Source organism: Sinohyriopsis cumingii, chromosome 3, assembly GCF_028554795.1.
Source record: "Sinohyriopsis cumingii isolate HCF-2022 chromosome 3, ASM2855479v2, whole genome shotgun sequence".
NCBI lineage: Eukaryota > Metazoa > Mollusca > Bivalvia > Unionida > Unionidae > Sinohyriopsis > Sinohyriopsis cumingii.
Genome location: NC_142963.1, coordinates 72734287 through 72755166, shown reverse-complemented (window position 1 = coordinate 72755166; position 20880 = coordinate 72734287). Strand labels below are relative to the sequence as shown.

At 38.4% G+C, this 20880-nt stretch overlaps 1 protein-coding gene across 2 annotated transcripts in view; it reads right to left on the bottom strand.

Annotated features, from left to right (window-relative positions):
• Positions 1-20880, bottom strand: part of LOC149803089 (prominin-1-A-like) — a 215064-nt gene that overhangs the window by 155892 nt on the left and 38292 nt on the right. For both annotated transcript variants that reach the window (XM_089952675.1, XM_089952676.1), the window contains exon 4: positions 273-408. In XM_089952675.1, coding sequence (XP_089808801.1) covers positions 273-408 — 136 coding nt within the window. The remainder of the gene's footprint in view (positions 1-272; positions 409-20880) is intronic.

Genomic DNA, 20880 nt, shown 5'->3' with positions numbered 1-20880 from the left:
GACTGAATCATGTTATGTGCTATTATCAGAGAAATATGGTTAGGTAGGACTAATGGCAGATGCACTGCAAATAATCATCATGTAATGTGGTTTATACCAAGGACAAAGCAAGTTGCACCAGGAATTGCATCATACTGACATTTCTTTACTCTAAGGGAATATGTATGCTTGGATGGTGCATTTTTTTTAGCAAGAAAAAGAAAGTTAAACAAGAGCTATGAGTAAGCTACTGCATCTATGACATTACTCTTTTTATGACATGATTTGCTTACCTGTACAGCAGAGACTGCAAATGATTTTAAATTATTCACGCTACTTTCCAGTCTACCAACAAATCCAGCATTATCAGTGTTCTCTGTGGCTCTATGAAGCAGCTCCCCACTTAGAGTTGCCATTATTGCCCCAACCCTGCATCAGAACAGAAAATTAATCAGAATTTTAAGCATGTTCGTGCCCAATATTTGCTTCCCAGAAAGACAGTAACAGTAAGTACTAGGGGAGACAAAGTCATTTAGCAGTAACATATAGAAAATTTTAAATACAAAATTTACAAAATATGCAATTCTTAGTTATATCATGATTTCCACTCATCATTTTATTTATTTTCATTAAAGAACAAGAACTCTCTTGATTTTTTAATATTTTTGATCATGATTAAGGTTCGTGTCAAATAAGTATAAGAACACTGTACACACAATGAACATGGCATTTGGGCATCACAGGGTGTCAAACTCACCATCCCATCAAACTTTTGTTGAATTTATACCAATAGTTCAAAATGTTATTACAGACATTAGATAGTAGAGATATGGCTATAAATTTACTTTCTGTGCCACAACCAATTGCAAGCAAAAACAATTATTGTTAAAAATTAATTGTTGAAATATCAACTAGCAAGAAGCCTAAGGAGGCCCAATTAGGCTCACTTACGTAACTTTTGAACATTTCACTAAGCAGGCTTATGAAGCATTGTAAGAACACAACCTTTGTAAACTATCTCCAAAATATAATATAATGTTGACTTTAGCTATTTACTACAAAGATCAAAATTATTTTCAAAGATAAAGGGATAATTACTTTTTATAGTCTCTAAATCACAATCAATGTCGTCCATCATTTTTAAATGTTAAGTTTCCAAAAGAAGCTTTTAATTTGTGGTCTACTGAAACATGGTCATGTGGCTTTCACATGAAAAGAAATTATAATTCATAGGAAATTTTCTCTACAGCATGGGTTTCTTTACTCTTGGTAATTAAAGTCTGGAAGCGTTTCTGGTGAAAAGCATACTGGGCTAATTATTTTAAAAACCTTTAATTGAAATGTAAAACTACAAATGTCAAATAATGAGTTATTCATGTCAATGAATATATGGGATTCTATTTTAAAAGATGCCCAATGCATGATGTGATAACATATAAATAATAAATGCTTGTACACTTCAAAATGGCATTACTAGCAACTATAAAACTCTATTGCACCAAACATATCAAACCTGCTTCTAAATATTTAAAAATTTTAAATGTGGTCAAGCATTTGAAATATTTATTTGCCAATAAATAATATAAACTTAGACATGGTTTTACAGGAAATATATTTTTACTGGTGCAAAATCAACATTGGAAAACTAATTACTTGCAAACAACTACAGTTAATTATGAAAATAAATTCTGATCCTTAATTACAGCAATACACATACTCTATATTGTATCTAACATTAATGCATCCCTTGAAATGTTTTTCAGTTCTCTTCATCCACTCACCACTCACAACACATCACTATCATAGTGCCTCAAGGTTGTAATGATTCATTGGTTTAACAAACATACTTTTAGCCAATTATTTTATATGCCCAAGAGCCAATGGTTATATTTCTAATGTTATACATTTCATCAGTTATAAATTATGAACAATATGAGGTGAATTATTTTCCAAATTTGTATAAATTGTTCAATTGAAATATATGCTTCTTGTACTCAACTTTATTTTCTGGGTTGTTTTTATTTTTGCAAGGGAAAAACTATGTAACCCTAACCTATGATCTATTATCAATATCATGGGTTTCTTCTCTTGCTTTTCAATTTCCATTAGAGAGAATATCATGTTAAAAGAAAACACAATTTTTTAGATAGCATACCAAATGAAAACTATTTCTAACTATGCTAAATTTAAGTAATATTCTTATAAATAATAAACTCACTGGATATCTTGATATGAACCTACCAGTATTCACTAACTCTGATAAAAGACCGTTCAAGAAATGTTAACAAAACTGTTAACAAACTAAGCCCATAGCTATCTAAGCTCTTGATGACTTAAGTCGATTTTACGAAGTTTAGTCAAAACCAGAGCAGAAATAGTCTCATGTGTGGTAATAAATTCAACCGACAGATGCAAGATCACCTTGCTCATATTTATTGATGTCACTCACAGGTGAAGACATGCAAGATCTCGATCACATAAGCGTATATTCAATGTTATTCAAGTAAATATTTCCTCCAGAGTGGTAACAAGCTCAGTCAATCAAATGCAAAATCCCCACAATAATATGCACGGATCTCATTATCGAACTTGGCCAAGATCTTGACGATGTAAAGATACAGCCCAAAACGGATCAAACTCAGATCAGAAATACAGCCTCCAAAGTAACAACATACTCTGAAGCAGGATCACTAAGTTATTATGCTCAGATCTCACTCATTATCAAATACATTCAAAATTTTAATCATATACTGTAAGCATATATTCCAAGTTTGATTAAACTCTGAGCAGTAACAAGCTTAGCCAATCACACTCGAGACTACATCATTAACATACTTGGATCTAGCTAACTCACCCAAAATCTTGATGATAAATGCATAAGCTTATATACCATGACTGATCAAAATCCAATCGGAAATAAGGATTCCAAAATGGTAACAAGCTTAGACAGACACAATATAACCTCATTAATATGCAGGTATCTTGTTCATTATCAAAGTTTTCTGAAGCTCTATTCCAAGTCTAATTGGAATTATATCAGAAAATACAGCCTCTAAAGTGGTAATAAGCTCAGCCAATGGAATGCAAAATCACCATGGTTCTCATTCATTATCCAAGTCTGAGATCTTGATTAAAAGTTTGGTCAAAATTAGATCAAAAATATCAATTCCAGTATGGTAACAAGCTTAGCTAATGGGATGTAAGATCACACCTATATAATACTGTATATAGATCTTGTGGAAACTGTTCAAGCAACAAATGACATAAACCTACATTCTATGACTGATCAAACTCGGCTAAAACAATATGGCCTCCAGGGTTTCAAGAAGTGAATGTTGACTTAAGAACATATGCCAACACTGGAAGCCCAAGCCGTAAGCTCGATTGAAATTAAAAATACAAGGATTTCAACCCATTTCTCTTTCTGAATGGCATTTATCAAATTCTAAAGTAACCATGGAAAGTTTACTAAGGTCAATGTCACTGAAATGAGGTAATGAAAGTGGCACTGGCAAGAAATTGCTGGTACACACTTTTTCGGGGTGGGGTACAACAAAATCAACATTGCTATTGTCTATTGTCACTGTATCTCAAAAAATTTTTTTATTTGATTCAAGCACTAATTTAGAGTCTAGAGCAATTCTATAGCTATTCCTACAAGATTTTGATCTGGAGGCAATTATCAAAATTACAAATCTATGTATTTGTATTCATGAACTTTATATTCAAATACAAATAATGTACTTTCATCTAGTCATGATTTAAATCATCCCAGACTAAAAGAATGAGATAATAATTCTCAACCCCTGACATTCCTTTGAAGAGAAAGATTAATGGGAACAAGATTTTTCATCAGTCATGATGTATGTTTTTTTTCCTCCCACTTGTAATGATGTAATCTGAAATAACACCTACACATAACTGTAAAGTAACTATGTATCACTGTGATAAGTTTAACTGATAAATTTCTGTAAACAAAAAAAAGCACTTAAGTCATATATTTTATCATGTATCAAACATTGCTTTCATACAATTATATTTTTATCAGTACAAAAATTGAAGGGAGTGGCCTATTTTTCTTCACAACAGATCATGGTATGTTTGGTCTTCATTGTGTGATCTGTAGTAACTACAAAAATCAAATCACAATGGTATCCAACAAATAATATTAGGTTCATATATTTTGCTATACTTGTTCAATGCATTATAACAACTCATATATTAACTCACTTTTTAGTCAAGATTTATATAAAAAAATAAAACGAAAAAAAACATTCATGCAGATAGGGAGGACTGACACTTATAAACCAGACAAAAATATCAGACCTGAAGCCAGACATCTAAAAAGTCTTTTAAAAAGCTTGACTGTTTTGCATATTAATGAAGTTAGTGATTAAATTAATTTTTCTGAGAAATAAATCTGCTTTATTCTTGCAAAATCAAAACAACAGAAGAATCCCCAACATAAACTAGTATATACGGTTACTGGTTTTAAATCCACCCATTTTTGTGACAGACTGCATGACAAAACTACACCTCAATATTCAAAGGGTTATACAGACATCACATTTTAGCACCTTTGTACAAGTATGTTGACTAGCACACTTTGTTACGACTTTATGGTCTTAAACTAAGTAACAGAAAAAAGCCAAAACAACAAGCTTTGTAAAATTCAACAAATAATTTATTTCTCTAGAATACAAAGTGAAAATTTAAAAAGAACATTAAATCACAAACAATTTCAAAATCGCAAGTCCAAATGTATAGAGAATTTTGAATGAATTCCAGTGGTGTTACGAATGGATTTTAATCTTGACTGTGCTGATGTGCAAGTATCCTTAAATGTGCTAATGTGCTAATAGTTTGATGTATCACAATGATATAATCCAAAATATCCTTGAATGAATTCACGATAATTCCAAAATAGTTAGTCCTAAACTAAACAAGAACTTTGTAATTCCAATTAATAACTTAAACAAATCCTCTCAAATTATAACTGAACTCAACTAAAAGACAGATTCCACTAGACTGATGTTAAAATAGGAGAGAGTAATTCTGATGTCAACAATTTTATATACCTCCCCACTGACCTATGTCACAATAATCATTTCTGAAAATAATGTCATCTTAATGGAAAATTACTCCAAATTATAAACAGGGTCAGGTATGTTTACTTAAACTTAGCAAATCAACCTGACAAATATCAGGTAGACAATGAACTGCCAAGGGGAAAACCAATGTCCTGAACTCAAATCCAATTAAACATGTTTACCTACAAGCGATAATTATCTTAAAATATGATTGACAAAACTCTGCTATGTAATATGTTGTTTATAAAATGACCCTTACAATCTACAATCATGGACAAAAGACTCAACACACAATCTGAAGGAAAGCATGAAAATTCTAGTAGTCATGAATCCAAGAATTCAACCATGAACCAGAAGGATGTAAAGCTTATGTGTTACAATTACTCTTTCCTGACCCACCAATTTCTATGTAATGTACCAGTACTCTTTTATTTTTTAAAATTTTTATCAAATGTTTCTGAATTCATTTGTAGTAAAAATTTGCTTTGTAGCTATTGTTTGCTTACGTGATTCAATATACAATTGGAGTGCAGGATTTTGTGGGTTAGATTTGTCACTTGAACTTTTGTTTTATTCAAGCACATTAAATGGGAAAAGTTTTGTTATTTAATTTTCATCTTTAAAACTGTTTAAGCATCTTTATTTAATTATGCATGGTATCAATTAAATCTGGCAAAATGTTTCATGACATCAATTCAAAACTTCCAAATTGTGAAAAGAAATGATAGTTCAAACATCTAACATGTAAGGTGACAATATTTCAGGCTTGTCAAACATAAAGGAGTCCCAGCTCTGGTGATCAAAAAACATGTATATGCAAATCTAAAGTAACATGTTCATATACACAGGCTTTGCTAGTATATGTTCCCATGTTATCAAATTTTCTTAGAGAAGGCCACACCTCTCATACCACAACCTATATCTTCAAAGAGTTCTTCCAGGAATTAAACTAATAAACCTCAATTAATCTTCAAGTTATTACCAACAATAAACAGCAGGTGTACTGAGGCCACATCGTAAATATCACAAACTGCTCCACCTGACAAACACACATGATTTCCTTTCTCCATGCATTGTGGTGGGGGTGGAGAGAGCATGGAGATTTTTATGAAAAATACCCTCCACCATTTCTCCCTGTATCATGATGAACTTGCCATGGCTTCTCTTGCAGAATAGCTCTGCACACCACCTTTCTGAGTCACATCAAATGACCACAGCAGAGTGGACATGGTCTCGATAAAATGGGTGTGGTTTACTGTTTATGACTGCTACAAGCATGCTCTAAAGTGGTTCAGAGAGAATGGAAGCACTGATTTCTCACAAAGTCACATCCAATGATCACTATAGAGTGGACAGTCTTAATAAAGTGGTTGTGGTTTACTGTTTTTGATGCCTCTAAGCATGTACTAAAGAGATTCACTGAGAGAGAGAGAGAGAGAGAGAGAGAGAGATGCAGGCACCAATTTATCTACATCATTATCTCTTTCAGAAGCAGTTTTCTAATGTTCTAATACTGAAAATAATGTAAGCATTAAATTAATTTTAATTATAAAATTTTGCTAGTTCTAACATAGATAATGTATGATACATAATGCCAATCAAATTTTAAATAATATTAACATAATGCCAATGACTTATAAACTTTATTAACACTATAGTTTGCACAATGAATGTAAAAAAAAAATATATTTTAGAACTACAATATTACCAGAATCTAAAGCATACATGTGACAAAAAGAGACAGTCAGTCATGTCAGGTCAGGACAGATTAGGAGATTTTCAAAAAATCTGGTCAAGAGTTTTGACCTCGAAAGGAGGAGGATTTTCATGAACCAGATTTCTAGAAACAAATGGTCAAATTCACAACTATTGAAGAAAAAAAATTTAATATTAAAATTTCACTGTAACTTGTTGCCATTCATACTCTCCTTACATGTACCACAATCATTTTTAGCATTTTTTAGGGGATCTCTGCCTGGATTATATTGGTGGCAGTAATTATTATTATTGTTGATGGTAACAATTATGGGTCGATGTACTGTTATTGGAACCAGTTTTCATCTAGAGCCAGTTTGAAATTTCCACAGAATGGAAAATGTCTTTTCAGTGCCTGCACTGGAATGTGACAATGTTAGTACACCTCTACCAAGTTCAGCAAGCTGTTTAAATTGTTTCCTTTATGTGGGTGGATTCAGATTGCTGACTGCATGCCAGAACTTTTCAAGACTGGCACTGTCTGGGTCTAACATTATTTGAATGTCAGTAGATTTCTTCACATGAAGAACAAATGCATATATTATACCATAACACCCTTTGTGACCGTAAGCCTAATTATTCGCACCTTTGTTGTCATCATAACATCACTATCACCATTCTTAAATGACACTCAATCTGGAAAACTATTATCACTTGATATAACATTACAGACAATAACAAAGACCCTCAGGCATTATGGATTACAATGGCAGTTAATGACATGTACATTAGTCTGGTTTACAGTAATGTTTACAATCGATTAAATCAAGGTCAGTGGTGTTCATAATAATAATAATAATAATAATAATAATAATAATAATATTATTATTATTATTATTATTATTGGTTCGAGCATCTGCCTTGGATGCAGGAGGTTATGGGTATAAAAACTGGTAGAGTCCTACCAAAGACTTTTAAAAATGGTACTAGCTGCCGCCTCACTTTGGGCTCAGCATAAGAGGTAAGTGCTAGGGCTAGTCGGCATGGTGTCCAGATAATGTGACTGGGTGCAACATGTCTGCTGCATGATGCCCCAGTGCTTGACATCACAATGAACTGTCACGCTGCAGACATTATAGCGATATGACTAAAATTGTTAACGCTACCGTATATTAAAAATCTAAATCACACATATGCGCAAGCACACACACATTATTATTATTATTATTATTATTATTATTATTATTATCCAATTAAGATCATGATTTATAAAATAGTCACCATATGAGTAATTTTTATTCTGTTCGCAAATGAGAACTTTTGTGTAATTTCTGAGTCAGGAAACATTATTATGACTAGATCTAAAATTATCTGCTACCAGTAAAGGGAGATTATGTTCGGCTACATCTTTGCTCGCCAAGGTTCTGATATTTTAACCATATCTACACCTTGGTGGATCAATCAGGTATTTCTGTGCTTCGGGTCTGTGAATTTCATTGGATGCTGTGGCAAGCAACCACATGCAATCAAAATCAAGATGTTCAAATATGAATAAGCTGTTCCTACATGATTGAGACAACGGGTGCACATAAATGGAATATACTCATGAAAAAGCAATTTTCCACTGCCGGTATAGATTTGTACAAATGCACCCTCTCCTTCAAATACACCAGTAACTATGGAATGCCAGAGCTGTCTTAAGATGCCAATTGTTATTATATGATGTGGAAATCTCTTTATATGATGTGCATTTGTACTCACATGATGTGCAAACTTCTTTATATGATGTGCATTTGTACTTATATGATGTGAGCAGCAGGGGGGGCGAATCGGACATTTTGTCCAATCGTTATTTTGCTTAATTATTACTTTCTGCACTCAGCGGATCCGGTGTAGTCAGCGCTGGTAAAAAAAAACGACGTCGGTCCATCCTACACGATGGTGACGTCATTTGGTTTAATTAATACGTTCTGCACTCAGCGATCCCCAGCGTCGTCAGCGTCCGGTAAGCACAGCGACGACCGCGTCGATGTCATTGCCCCCCTGCTGCTAAGTGGTTATTTACAACTAACCGAATATTTGGTCAAGTCCGATACGATATCGTGTCCGAGGATCATGTAAATTTATCGTTACAAATCCATGTGGGGTCGACTGAGCATGACTAAAAAAGTTTCGAAAACCATTAAAGTCCATGTCACCGCCGCACCATGTCTGCCAAATATTTCGTAGCGTGTGTGTATCAACGCCGTTGAATGCAGCAAGAATATTACAGTTGTCTCTAATTACTTTTGGAATCTGAGTGTATCGTTGAGTGACATATATCACGTCGGTGTTTTTATGCCTGCCTCTGGAAAATATCCTAGCTGGGTTTTTTTGATTGTCTAACATAACATCATCGTACACGACTAGATTGTTAACGTCGCCATCAATATCATCAATACCCGGTGCATCATTGATATCTGTAATAAACTCAATAACATTTTTTTCAGCGATCGCTGATGCATTCTCGTTAAAATCTTTCAACACCTCGTAGCATCGTTGATCATCCACGCTAGGGGCAATTAAATACAACTTATCCCACTTCATCCATCTCATTATTAAATTAAGTAATAATTACGTCTTGCCGGATCCAGATGGTCCGATGATAATCATCCGGATCGAGTTTGGTAACGCTGCAACATGCTTAACTGGTTCTCTCGTTTTAGTTGCCGAAAAATCAATTATATCCATATATCTATACATAAATTATGGATCTATATTGTGTGAAGTGTAGAGTGCGTACTGGCACAAATGATATGACAACCGTTATAACAAGAAATAACAGATCGGCGCTTACTGGTAAGTGTGTACAATGCGGTACAAAGAAATTTAGATTTATTTCTGCTAGACCCGGAGACGTTTTAAAAAAAAGCGAGGAGGTGATATTGCAGCCAAGTTATCAAAACTCCCCGGAACACCGTGGGCAAAGTATCCAGGAGAAAAGCACCTCCCAGGATATAGCTACTGTGGCCCCGGAACACGATTAGATATCAGACTCGATGATCAAAATCAGCCGCGACCCGGTGAGTATCCAATAAACGCTATCGACGAAGCATGTCGGATACATGATATAGCTTATCGTAGCGGTGATCTGCAACAGCGTCATATCGCGGATGTAAAATTAATTCACGCGTTAAATGCTATTCCTGATAAATCCGTCAAAGAAAAATTGGCCTCATGGTTGGTAAAATCGGCTATGAAAGGTAAATTAATGATTGGAAGCGGAGCTTCTCGCGCTGGTAATTGAATACGCTAGCGTTTATAATAACAACATGGAATCCATCTATTATTCTCCGAGAGGATACTGGAAAGGAAAGGCCGCAATTGGTAAACTCGCAAGCGCTGCAAAGGTAACAAAGGCCGTTGCGGCTAATTGGTTATCCAAACAGGCTATATGGCAAATTTATCTACCACCGCCTAAACAAATAAACTTCTCGCACTTTGATGTCAGCGTACCTAATGAAGTTCATCAGGCTGATATATTATTTCTGCCGCATGACAACGGTTACAAATACGCGCTAACTGTAGTTGATGTTGTGAGTCGATACAAACAAGCGGAGCCCTTGAAAACAAAGTCAGCAACTGAAGTAGCCGATGCGTTTGAGCGGATTTACCGAAGGGGTCCTCTGCGCTGGCCAAATCTATTACAAGTTGATCCTGGTAGTGAATTTCGCGGCGCTGTTTTATCAACGCTGAAACATCATAGTGTCGCGATACGACGAGGTCATACTGCGCTACATCGTGATCAGGCAATTGTTGAACGATTCAATCGGACTCTTGCTGAACGGTTATTTGGGTATCAATACGCGAAGGAATTCATCCAAGAAAAACGATCTCGTGAATGGGTTAAAAGGTTACCAGGCGTAATTGGAGCGTTAAATAACGAGATTACCCGAGCAATCAACATGAAGCCCAGCGACGCGATTAAATACGAGTACACACCCGGAAGATCAAAAATAGATAGCGTTTCCAAGCCGATTCTCGGCGATGTCACTGTCAGATATCTGTATGAACCAGGAGAGCTTGAAGGCGGTAAAAAAAGAGCTACTGATCCTATTTGGAGTGTTACCACACATAACATATCAACGATAACACGATCAACTGGTAGACCACCGATCTATAGACTGGATTCAACTGCTCCTCAGCGCGGATTTACTCGCGAGCAACTACAAGTGATACCTGACGATACTCAATTGCCCCCGCGTGGTCTTAACTAGCGCCGTTGCGTCTATTACACTCAAGACAAGTTAACCTCACATTGTTTTTGACATGACCGAGACTGTTATCGATCCTATCCACGGTAAATTGGCGAGCGTCTTTATCCGAATAACGCCAGCGCATTACACAATTGCAACTCGCGCAGTGATTATTCTGTTGTTGTCGTAACGCAATTATTAATTCGGCATCAATATCAAAACGCCGCTGTTTTTTTTTATCCTGTTGGCGGTAACCTGAGAGTTTTCTATCAATGACGCTTGCATCGATAATGTCATCGTTGTCGCCGGCTTCGTCGGTGGCTTCGTCAATAACAATTCTTCGAAGCTGATTTATCCTCCGTACTCGGGACACTGCGAGATAGACTAGATTCGACCATTCGATGCGATTATCAACCATCCAAACAATTGTATCCGTGATAGTCAATCCTTGCGAGGAATGTATTGTTGTTGCGTATCCTAGCGTCCACGGGGATTTATCAGCAGGTAGCGTGTCCTCGACGACGCTGATATCAACGAGCACAATATCATTCAGCACAAGAATTTGTTTTTTTGTCAGGCCCGGGATTTCAACTTCAATGTTTTGCCGCCGTGTGTCAGCGGGTCTATAACACAACGGCACTGGACGCGTTGGAAACTTTTCCTTATGCAACGCAAACAACTTCCGCTGAAGTGTGTCTCTGACTATCTTTCTACTCGCTACAATCAAATCGTTTGGTCTCCATGTTTCCCAGAATTTATTTAACGGCGTTTCCGGAATCACCTCGCGGATTATTTCACATTGAACTCTATCCGGCTGTAATCTGATTAATTTTTTAACCTCGCGCAGTTGTTCATCAAGTGCTCGGTAATCAGTATCGGTTTCTTCATAATAGTCCACAAAACCCTTTAACCAATCATGTGGACCCTCGCCGACAAATGGTGGTGGTTGGCCATGGTCGCCACACATGATTACCGCTGTATTAGCGCGCAGCAACCACTCAAGAAACATTTGTAAAGTATCTAACGAAACAGTACATATCTCATCCCAGATGATAACCTCAGGAATAAATTTTTCACCCATTCGATCAGGAGTCCACTCACCGCCGCTGTATCGAAAAAAGCTGTGATAAGTAACGGCGTCAACATTTCGTTGTTTTATCTCTCGCGCTAGTCTATGGGTCGGTGTAAGCACGATTATACTTGCCCGCGTTCGAAATAATTCAATTGCCCGAGTCGTCTTTCCTGACCTGCCACAGCCGCTTAAATAAACTGTTTTATATCTACAAATTGGATCAGAACACGGTGGTGCATTAGACCATTCTGATAAATTATCACCGCGTAAGTAATTATTTTCAACGGTGACATCTGCTGACGGGGAATAATCGCGTTGTATTTCATTTTTAATTCTCCATATACCCCAACTCTCGTCCGGACTAGTAAACTTGGCTATGTTTTCCTTATACGCTACGTCTATATAAAATGAATCAACGGCTACTCTAACCGCGGTGTCGGGAAATCTATTTATCATCGAGAATAAATTGATAGCGGCGTAACCCAACATAGACGCCCTCAAATGTGGATACGCGGGGCTGTCTCCATCAAAGTAGGTAACAACTGTACCCAACTTTGTTCCATTGGACAAGAAAGCTGTTTTGCAGTTTACGTATCTATTTTTTGCCACTGCGTCCTTGATTACGAAATCATATTCTGCGTCATCTATAATCAGCCGTGAGCAATATCGTTTGTAGTCGTGGTTTTTTTCCACCTTGTGTGAACTTACCGATTATTCTTCTACCGAGATCTTTTGCCTCGCGGTTTCGTTGGTTGAATATCTTTTTGGACCATTCGATGATATATTCCTCGTCGGCATCAATGTGTTTTCTGGATTCATCAATTATGCTATCTAGACGCTCTGGTTCTGGTAACCAGACTTCAGTCTGCGCCCGGTATGATATAATCGCGTCACTGACAATCAACGATACAAGCATGCTACAATCAATCATAAACCGTAGCAGCGCTATTGGAAGCCATCTCTTTTCAGCCATGTGTCTACCGATCCAAATATAACAACAGCGATGAAGTCCTGCCGCGAATTCAAATGATACTATGCGAGCGAATCCGGTTAAATCAAAATCAGGCAGTGGTCCATTAATAGCAACACGAGTCATTTCATGTCTGGGGTGTCCAAATCGTTTGAAATACTCAGTGGCGGATCCATACCCGAGAAAACTCGCTGGATAACAGGCAACTATATCAACGGAAATCATAGCGTCGCGGTTGTATTCAGTGTTCCCTAGTCCACCGTGATAATATTCCAAACAACTGAATTGTACATCCGGTAGAAATTCCTTGCGCGTTGGTCTCCACGCATTTTTCCTTGCTGCAACATGAGCCGCAACCGATGGAATCGTAAAACAATTTGTTAGCAGTTGTTCATCATGCTCTTCAAATTCCATGGCGGTTTTTATCATCTTGTTGTGAAACGCTTCAGTGCGATATAATTCACCGTTTGGTCTTACAAACTGATCAAAGGTATCCATGTCGTTTTCAGCGCTGCGAAGTAACCACACTGATACAGGGTCGTTTTTACACAAGCAGGCAATAGCATCAAATAGTTTCCTCTCCGCGAGAAAACCATCCTGTATAAATTCCCCCGGGATATACTTTACTGTTCTATCCCGTGGAAATATTGTGACCGCGGGCGTCCACGCGTGTTTGTTATGATCAATAATTTTGATTGGGGCTCCCTTTGATTTATACTTTGATTCATATAATACTTCACCGGTTATCGTTGTAACGGTTATTGGAAATCTCAGCGACGTTTCTAATTTCGCTGTGTCGCTGATGGTTGCTCCTCGCTCGTGCACTGTCTTCTCCCAATGGTTTATTTTACTACGTCGTAAATCAGTCAATTTGTTTCCTCGACACGCATTTGTAAAATGCTCTATTATTCGTTCTGCTACACAATTTATCCCCGTTGACTGTTTCATCGGCGCTAGTTTTCCGATATCAGGTTTTTTATTTAACGGGTATATTCCATAGACAACTGCTGTTTCAGGATACGCTCGTTCATAGTATGGTCTGTCAACTCCGGTTAACAGCCCTGGCTTGGAGTCGCGGCTAACAATGACTGTTTTCTTATCGCTGAGAACCGGTTCAAATTTATCACGTATGATCCAATTACCTGATTCCACCCGGACAATGAATTTTACTCTGAAGAAATACCTTTTACCGTCAAGTTGTGATATTATCATTGCTGCGCGGTTGTCGTTCATGGTAGCATCAACAACACCATCAATTCGAAATGTTGACCAACTATGAGATGCACCATCACGCTTGAATTCATTAATACAATCGCGTATTTTATTCAACAGGGTTCTATCGTTTATTAATGCTTTTGGTGCGTCCTTGAGGACTCTATCGAGATTGAACTTAATATTTTTCCAGGGCTTAATTGCTGCTAATCTCTCAAACTCTTCCATATAATTAAAACAAGTATTTAAATGAAAGAATATAGTATAATGAATAAATGCAAATGGTTGATGATTGGGTCGATAACCCCGTGCAATAAATCATGTAGAGGTGAATTCTGCGGGTATCATTTACAAAGCGTTCGTAATGGTTCTCTTGGCCCCCTCCCGTGCTTGGTTTGCCACGTTGGTGTAAGAGGAAAATCGCAGTTGTGTATCAATTGTGGCGGAAAGCGATACAGGGAACTAAAACGTTATTATGATAAACGAATAAAAAATGCCGTCATTGACCCCACCGCAGACTTCGTCATCAAAACCCCCCAAGACTATGTTGCAAGGTTTATAATTAAACCAAATAATGAATTAAACAAGTAGTATTATTATACAAATGAACCAAGAATTTCAGCCGCATCCTGTGCTCGTTAATTACGAGGCATCTCGCGATGGCGTTGTTAGACATCGTAGACTGAAGAAGCCGGTTGGTGCCGTAAATAATCACGGGTATTTGGTGTTTGGTGCCGGGAAAAAAAGCTATTACGTTCATAGAATAATCTATGAAGCATTTAACGGATTGATCAACGACGGTCTTGTTATTGATCACATTGATGGATGTCCTCAAAATAACAGACTGTGTAATCTGCAAGCCATCTCTCAGAGTGAAAATAGTAAAAAAGGCGGAACTGGTAAATACTCAAAGAAAGCAAAGAGTGTAAAATCATTTGATACAACAACTCACGAGGAAAAAATATTTCAGTCGATGAATGAAGCCAGTAGATATTTTGATATTTGTAGAGCCTCAATACAATTTGTTGCAGAACGAGTATATCAAACAGCGATCTCAAAAAAGACGGGTCACAGAATTCGATTTTCATATATAACATCAAAGGGAGATAACTCGTTTTGTGATAGCGTCGCATGACAAGAGTTACGTCCCTTGAAGTCCAATTAATGTTACGATTAATTAATCATTTTACGATGAAAACTAATGAAATACACGCTGTTATCTAACAGCTGTATTCTTTTTTTTAGTGTTTTATTTGAGTATTTGGTTTCATTTAAACGCTGTGAAACACCATTAATAAGTATTTAAGGATTCAACGATTCAAGGGAATTCAAATTAACACACACCTTGTGACTGACGCGGTTGTACTAGTCACCTTATATATAAGATGACTCGTTATAAGCCTGGGGCTTTCGAAAGCCAATTCAACTAATCAAAACTAACCCACGCTCTTGACCCGGGCGTGTGGTTGTCTTTTGTTCACAATCATGCAACCGGGTTAATTTAATTGGGTTGCTTTTGATTGGTTGAATTGGCCGTAGAGTTCCGCCCCGCCGTTTTATGTTTGTGCTGTCTTGTGCCGTCCCATCATCCATCAATCATTTCATTGTAAATATATCTATCCTTAATTAAGTACATGTAGTGATGTCCCCCAAGCATATCTTCTGGGCGGTCTACGATGACGTTTGTCACCCTAGGCCTCCCTCCCGGAGATGTATGTTTTGGGGTTCCCTTGGGCTCAGATGGATGCGAAGGCACCCAAGGGGTTTGTCCTTAATTAAGTATATGTATATGCCTGTAATCTGCCACAACACTCGAGTGGAGATTTACGGCATTGTACTGTCCCTGTATGCCTGTAATCTGCCACAACACTCGAGTGGAGATTTACGGCATTGTACTGTCCATACAAAAAACGGGGTCAAAAATGACCCCCAATAATTTTATTAAAATTTTTGATATTAGAAATAAGATGTTTATAAGAATATGGATTCCCAAGACATCAATAATATATTAACTGAGATTTCAAAATTAAAAAATCAAGGAATTGTATTATCTGATAGGCTCAACAGCGAGGAAATATTATCCGATTATGAGGCTATAAACGAACAATCGAAGCGAGGGCGTTTTACGCTAGCCCGCGAGTATTCTTTTATAAAACGATTACAACATACAATTAATGAGAACCTGTATGGTAATGACGTAAGCGTATTCATTGGGTTATTCACTGCCGTTGAAACAATACGAAAAAAACTCGGGCAGCTTTATGAAAAACGCCGCGAGATCTCTAGTAAGATTAAAAACATTAGGAGGATTATAGACGAAACCCCAGCTTGAAGTTACCTGTGCCCACGTCGCGTGACGAAGTCGGCATACCAATGTAACATTATATACATGTGATGTACAATGCCACCATGGAAAGACCCGGCGGAAAATTTTATTTGAAATCGCGGATCAATTTACAATAATGGTAGGTGAATCACTTACTACTCGGCTAGCCAGAGAGCGGCTAGCAGCGCTTAGAAAGTTTATACCGTTACGAGACAGAGTGAGAGAGAAACTTCAAACGCGACAACAAATGCAAACTGATTTTGCTGTTGGAAGTGAACAGTTATTTGCCCCGGTAACTAAAGCGACTAAGGATGTTACAGCGGCAACTGTACCCGTTCTCGATGCGCTTGAAAAGATAGCGGCAGAGACAAAACAAACAAAAAAGTCTCTGGAAACACTCCCTGCAAAAATAGCGGCTGCTACAACACGGAGGCCACCACCACTCGCTATAACCGAACCACAAGAACCTTATGTTACAATGGCCGACGAAGAAGAACCAGGCGCCACCGCAAGAGAACCAGAAGAAGAAATACCCGAAGAAATACCCGAAGAAACACCGAAAGAAAAAAAGAAAGAGGGAAATATACCACGTAATGTTCTTAAAAAGTCCGCAATAGATCAAATTAGAGCCTTCGACAGCAATGACGAATTAGTTAATTTTATTGTCTCTAATTTTGCTAAGAGCATACGAAATGAGCATATCAATAGCGGTTACGAGAAAAATATAAAGACGTTAAAGGATTGGACAAGAATAGTGTATTTAGCAAGTAGATATAAAGATGCATTACCACGTGGTGATCCCGATTACGACACATTCCACAAGGAAGTTAAGAGTAGAACACCAAAAAAAGGAAAAGGATACTCTGTTGGTAAAGAATCCTACGGCGTTACCTGTCCTGGTAGTGTTCTCAGTGATATATCACGGCTGGAAGTACTAATCAGAGGAAAACGAGCTGGAAATAACTCTACGGAAATAATCAATGAGGCCGCTGATATTTGCAAGCGGTTATTTGCAGGCGGTATCATGGACATTAATGCATATCGAACGCTCATAGACGAACTTGTGGATGATTAAAATTATCATTTTTGTTAATTTTTGCCATTTTTTGAGGGTAAAAACCCCAGGAAATCATTTAGAGAAAATCGATGTTTTTCTGAAAAATCGAGAAAAAAACGACTATAGGCAACCAAAAATGACTAAAAATCAAGAAAAAACCAGATTTTTATCGAGGGCAAAAACCCAAGGAAATTTTGATAAAATTTATTCCGGTTTTCCACACGGCGGTGGGAAGGGGGTCAATCACTGGTGATCACAATCACTAACTGGAAAACTGGTGTTTTTAATAAGGATGATCATACACTACAACCACGATAAACCAGTACTCGTCTACGTGGTAAACTCGCGATTGCCTGTTTACCGCGCGTACTATGGAGATGGTCTCGGTAGCACCATTGCGGGGTTATTTACAAGAATGGCTCCAAAAGTAGCGCCGTTAGCCAAACAATTAGGAATGAAGGCTATTGATGTTATTCGTGATAAGGGAATCAGCGCTATTGGAGATGTTGCCGGAAAGGCGCTTTCAGCCGCGCGGAACAAATTAATGTCGTTGGTAAAATCCAAAGGATTTTCACGAAAAAGAAAACAGATGCCATCAACGACAGTGATGCCTGCGAATGTCAGTAAAGTAATAAATAACGCCGTGGAAGAAAAATTAGAGTCGTTGGCGGCGACTTCGCCATCCGCCGATGCGTCAACCAACGCGATCATTAACGCAATAGCGGGGAGTGGTCTACGACGAAAACGACGTTGATGGATTTCAATTGAAAACACCGACATGAATAATAATAGAAATGTTTGCGCAAACCGCTGACCCCGCGTTTGATATGGATGCCCCAGTGCGCAGGGATGATTCTGTCCGTGATTATCAATATTATTCTTATTATGCAGCGCAACCTGACCTACGATCGCGAATTGAACTTCAAGTCCAAGATACCAGTAAATATTTTTTGCCGTGTGAAGCGTTTATCGAAATCGAGGGAGAATTCGTGACAAATGCTGCCGATAATACACCGTACGCAGATGACGATCGTGTTCGAGTTGGCTTCGTTAACAACGGTATCATGGCGTTATTTGAGAGCGCCAGATATCTTATTGATGGGCGAGAAATTGAATCAATAGAACGCGAGGTTGATGTTGCAACGACGATAATTGGGTTAGCGAGGTATTCAGATGATTATACAAGATCGGCGGGCCCATCTATGATGTTCGCAAAGGACACCACTAATAACGCTGATCATCTTCAGTATGTTAACGTGCTAGTGGAAAGAGATACCGCAGTTGACCCACAGGCTGAAGCAAATAACCCAGACCGCAGAGTAAGACCAGGCGCTAATTTCAATATTATAAAGAGTATCAACAATGATTACAATCTAGGATTCGCAACACGAGTAGGGATGTTGCAAAGACCACGCCGGCAGTTTTCATGCGCGATTCCACTCCATCACATATTTGGATTTTGCAGAAATGTTAGAAAAGTTATCTATGGGGCCAAGCATACAATCGCGCTGACGCGAAGGGGCGATGATAACAATGCAATATGGCATGCTGCTGGCGTCGCTGCCGGTAAAGTCGTTTTAACTAAAATGGCATTGTGGATGCCGGTGTTGACTCCATCAGTTACCACGGAAGCACGATTGTTAGCATTTATGGAACAGGGAGGAAAATCGTTGTTGAGTTGGCTAGCGGTAACAACTGATGCTAAAGAGGATAACGTCGCCGATACGTTTACATGGCACCTGGCATCAAAACAGGGTGTTTCAGCCCCGCGTCATATATTCATAGCGCTACAGAATAGGGAACGATTGGGTAATCAAGAACGCAGCCATATGATATTTGATCGATTAGGAGTCAGGGAGGTTTCGCTGAGAATAAACGGACAACAGGAACCATCCGAGGATATACAGCTTAATTACGGTGACAACCATGTCGCACGTGTGTATCATCGATTGCTGTCATATATGGGTCGTGATCAAAACGTCGACACTGGTCTGCAAATATCACAACTTGATTTTAAAAACCTGTATCCGATTTATTATTTTTCGTTGGAACATCTTGATTTAACGAGACAATCCGTTGTTGATATACACTTCAGAGCTCGTATAGCCCCGGGTGGTGTTGATTATAGAGCGGTTGCTGTCATTCTCAGCGATAAATCAATGCTGTTGGAAGGCGTTGGTGGACGAATGAGAATCGTTGATGCACCAGTGGAAAACATGTAATTGAAAACATGAACGCGTTTACAATAAAATGTCGTATAGTGTCGTCAGTGTAGAGTTGACCGATGGTCAAGTCAAGAAATTACGATCAAAGTCGGCTAAACAATGTGGAACCACAATAACGCTGAAGCCGTCACAGATGGCAGGTGGTAATCATAAGATATCGTTGACGGCGCGTCAAATAAAACATTTCAATAATGCGATGAAGAATAAAAAGGGTGTTCAAATAGATTTTTCGGCCGCAGCGATTAAAAACATGGAAAAGACCGGTGGGATATTTCCGCTGTTAGCTGCGATTCCAGCGTTGATTGCCGCGGCGGCCCCAGCAGTGGCGAAGGCGGCGGCGTTAGGAGCCGTTGGTACCGCGGCGGGAATGGCATTGAAGAAGGCAACCGGGAAAGGCTATAAAAAAAAACGACCCGTAGCCGGAAAGGGTCTAAGACTACCGGGAACCCCGTATTCATGGTACTCGGGGAAGGGTCTAAGACTACCGGGAACCGTTTAATGACTCAGGAGTCAATGACTCCCATGTCTAATTTTGATTTAATAGATGCCGCAAACGCGTTAGCGATAAAAAACTTCAGAGGTGTTTTCATGAGGGATCAATTACCGACAAAACCAAGGAATATTGAGACCGGTATAATTAACCTCGATAAATCCTCCGGAGCGGGGACTCATTGGGTTGCATACGCAATTGATCCGCGTGCGATCGTCTATTTTGATTCATACGGGTTAGCCCCGCCAAACGAGTTCATGCGATATATCCGGGCGTGTTCAGCCCGGGTTTTTTATTCCACGCTGCCAACACAACAATTAAGCGACCCACTGATATGCGGCTGTGAGGTATTGAACGTACTCGCGGCGATTTCATCATCGCGGAAACCACCTCATGTGGTTGTAAACGAATACACTAGTGGGGTCGTAGAGGCCCGGCGGGTTAATTAGAAACGCTGTTTTTTTTTACAATAATAATGATTGATATCTGGGGACGACCGGTTTCGGCGCTGAAAAAGCCCACGGAAACG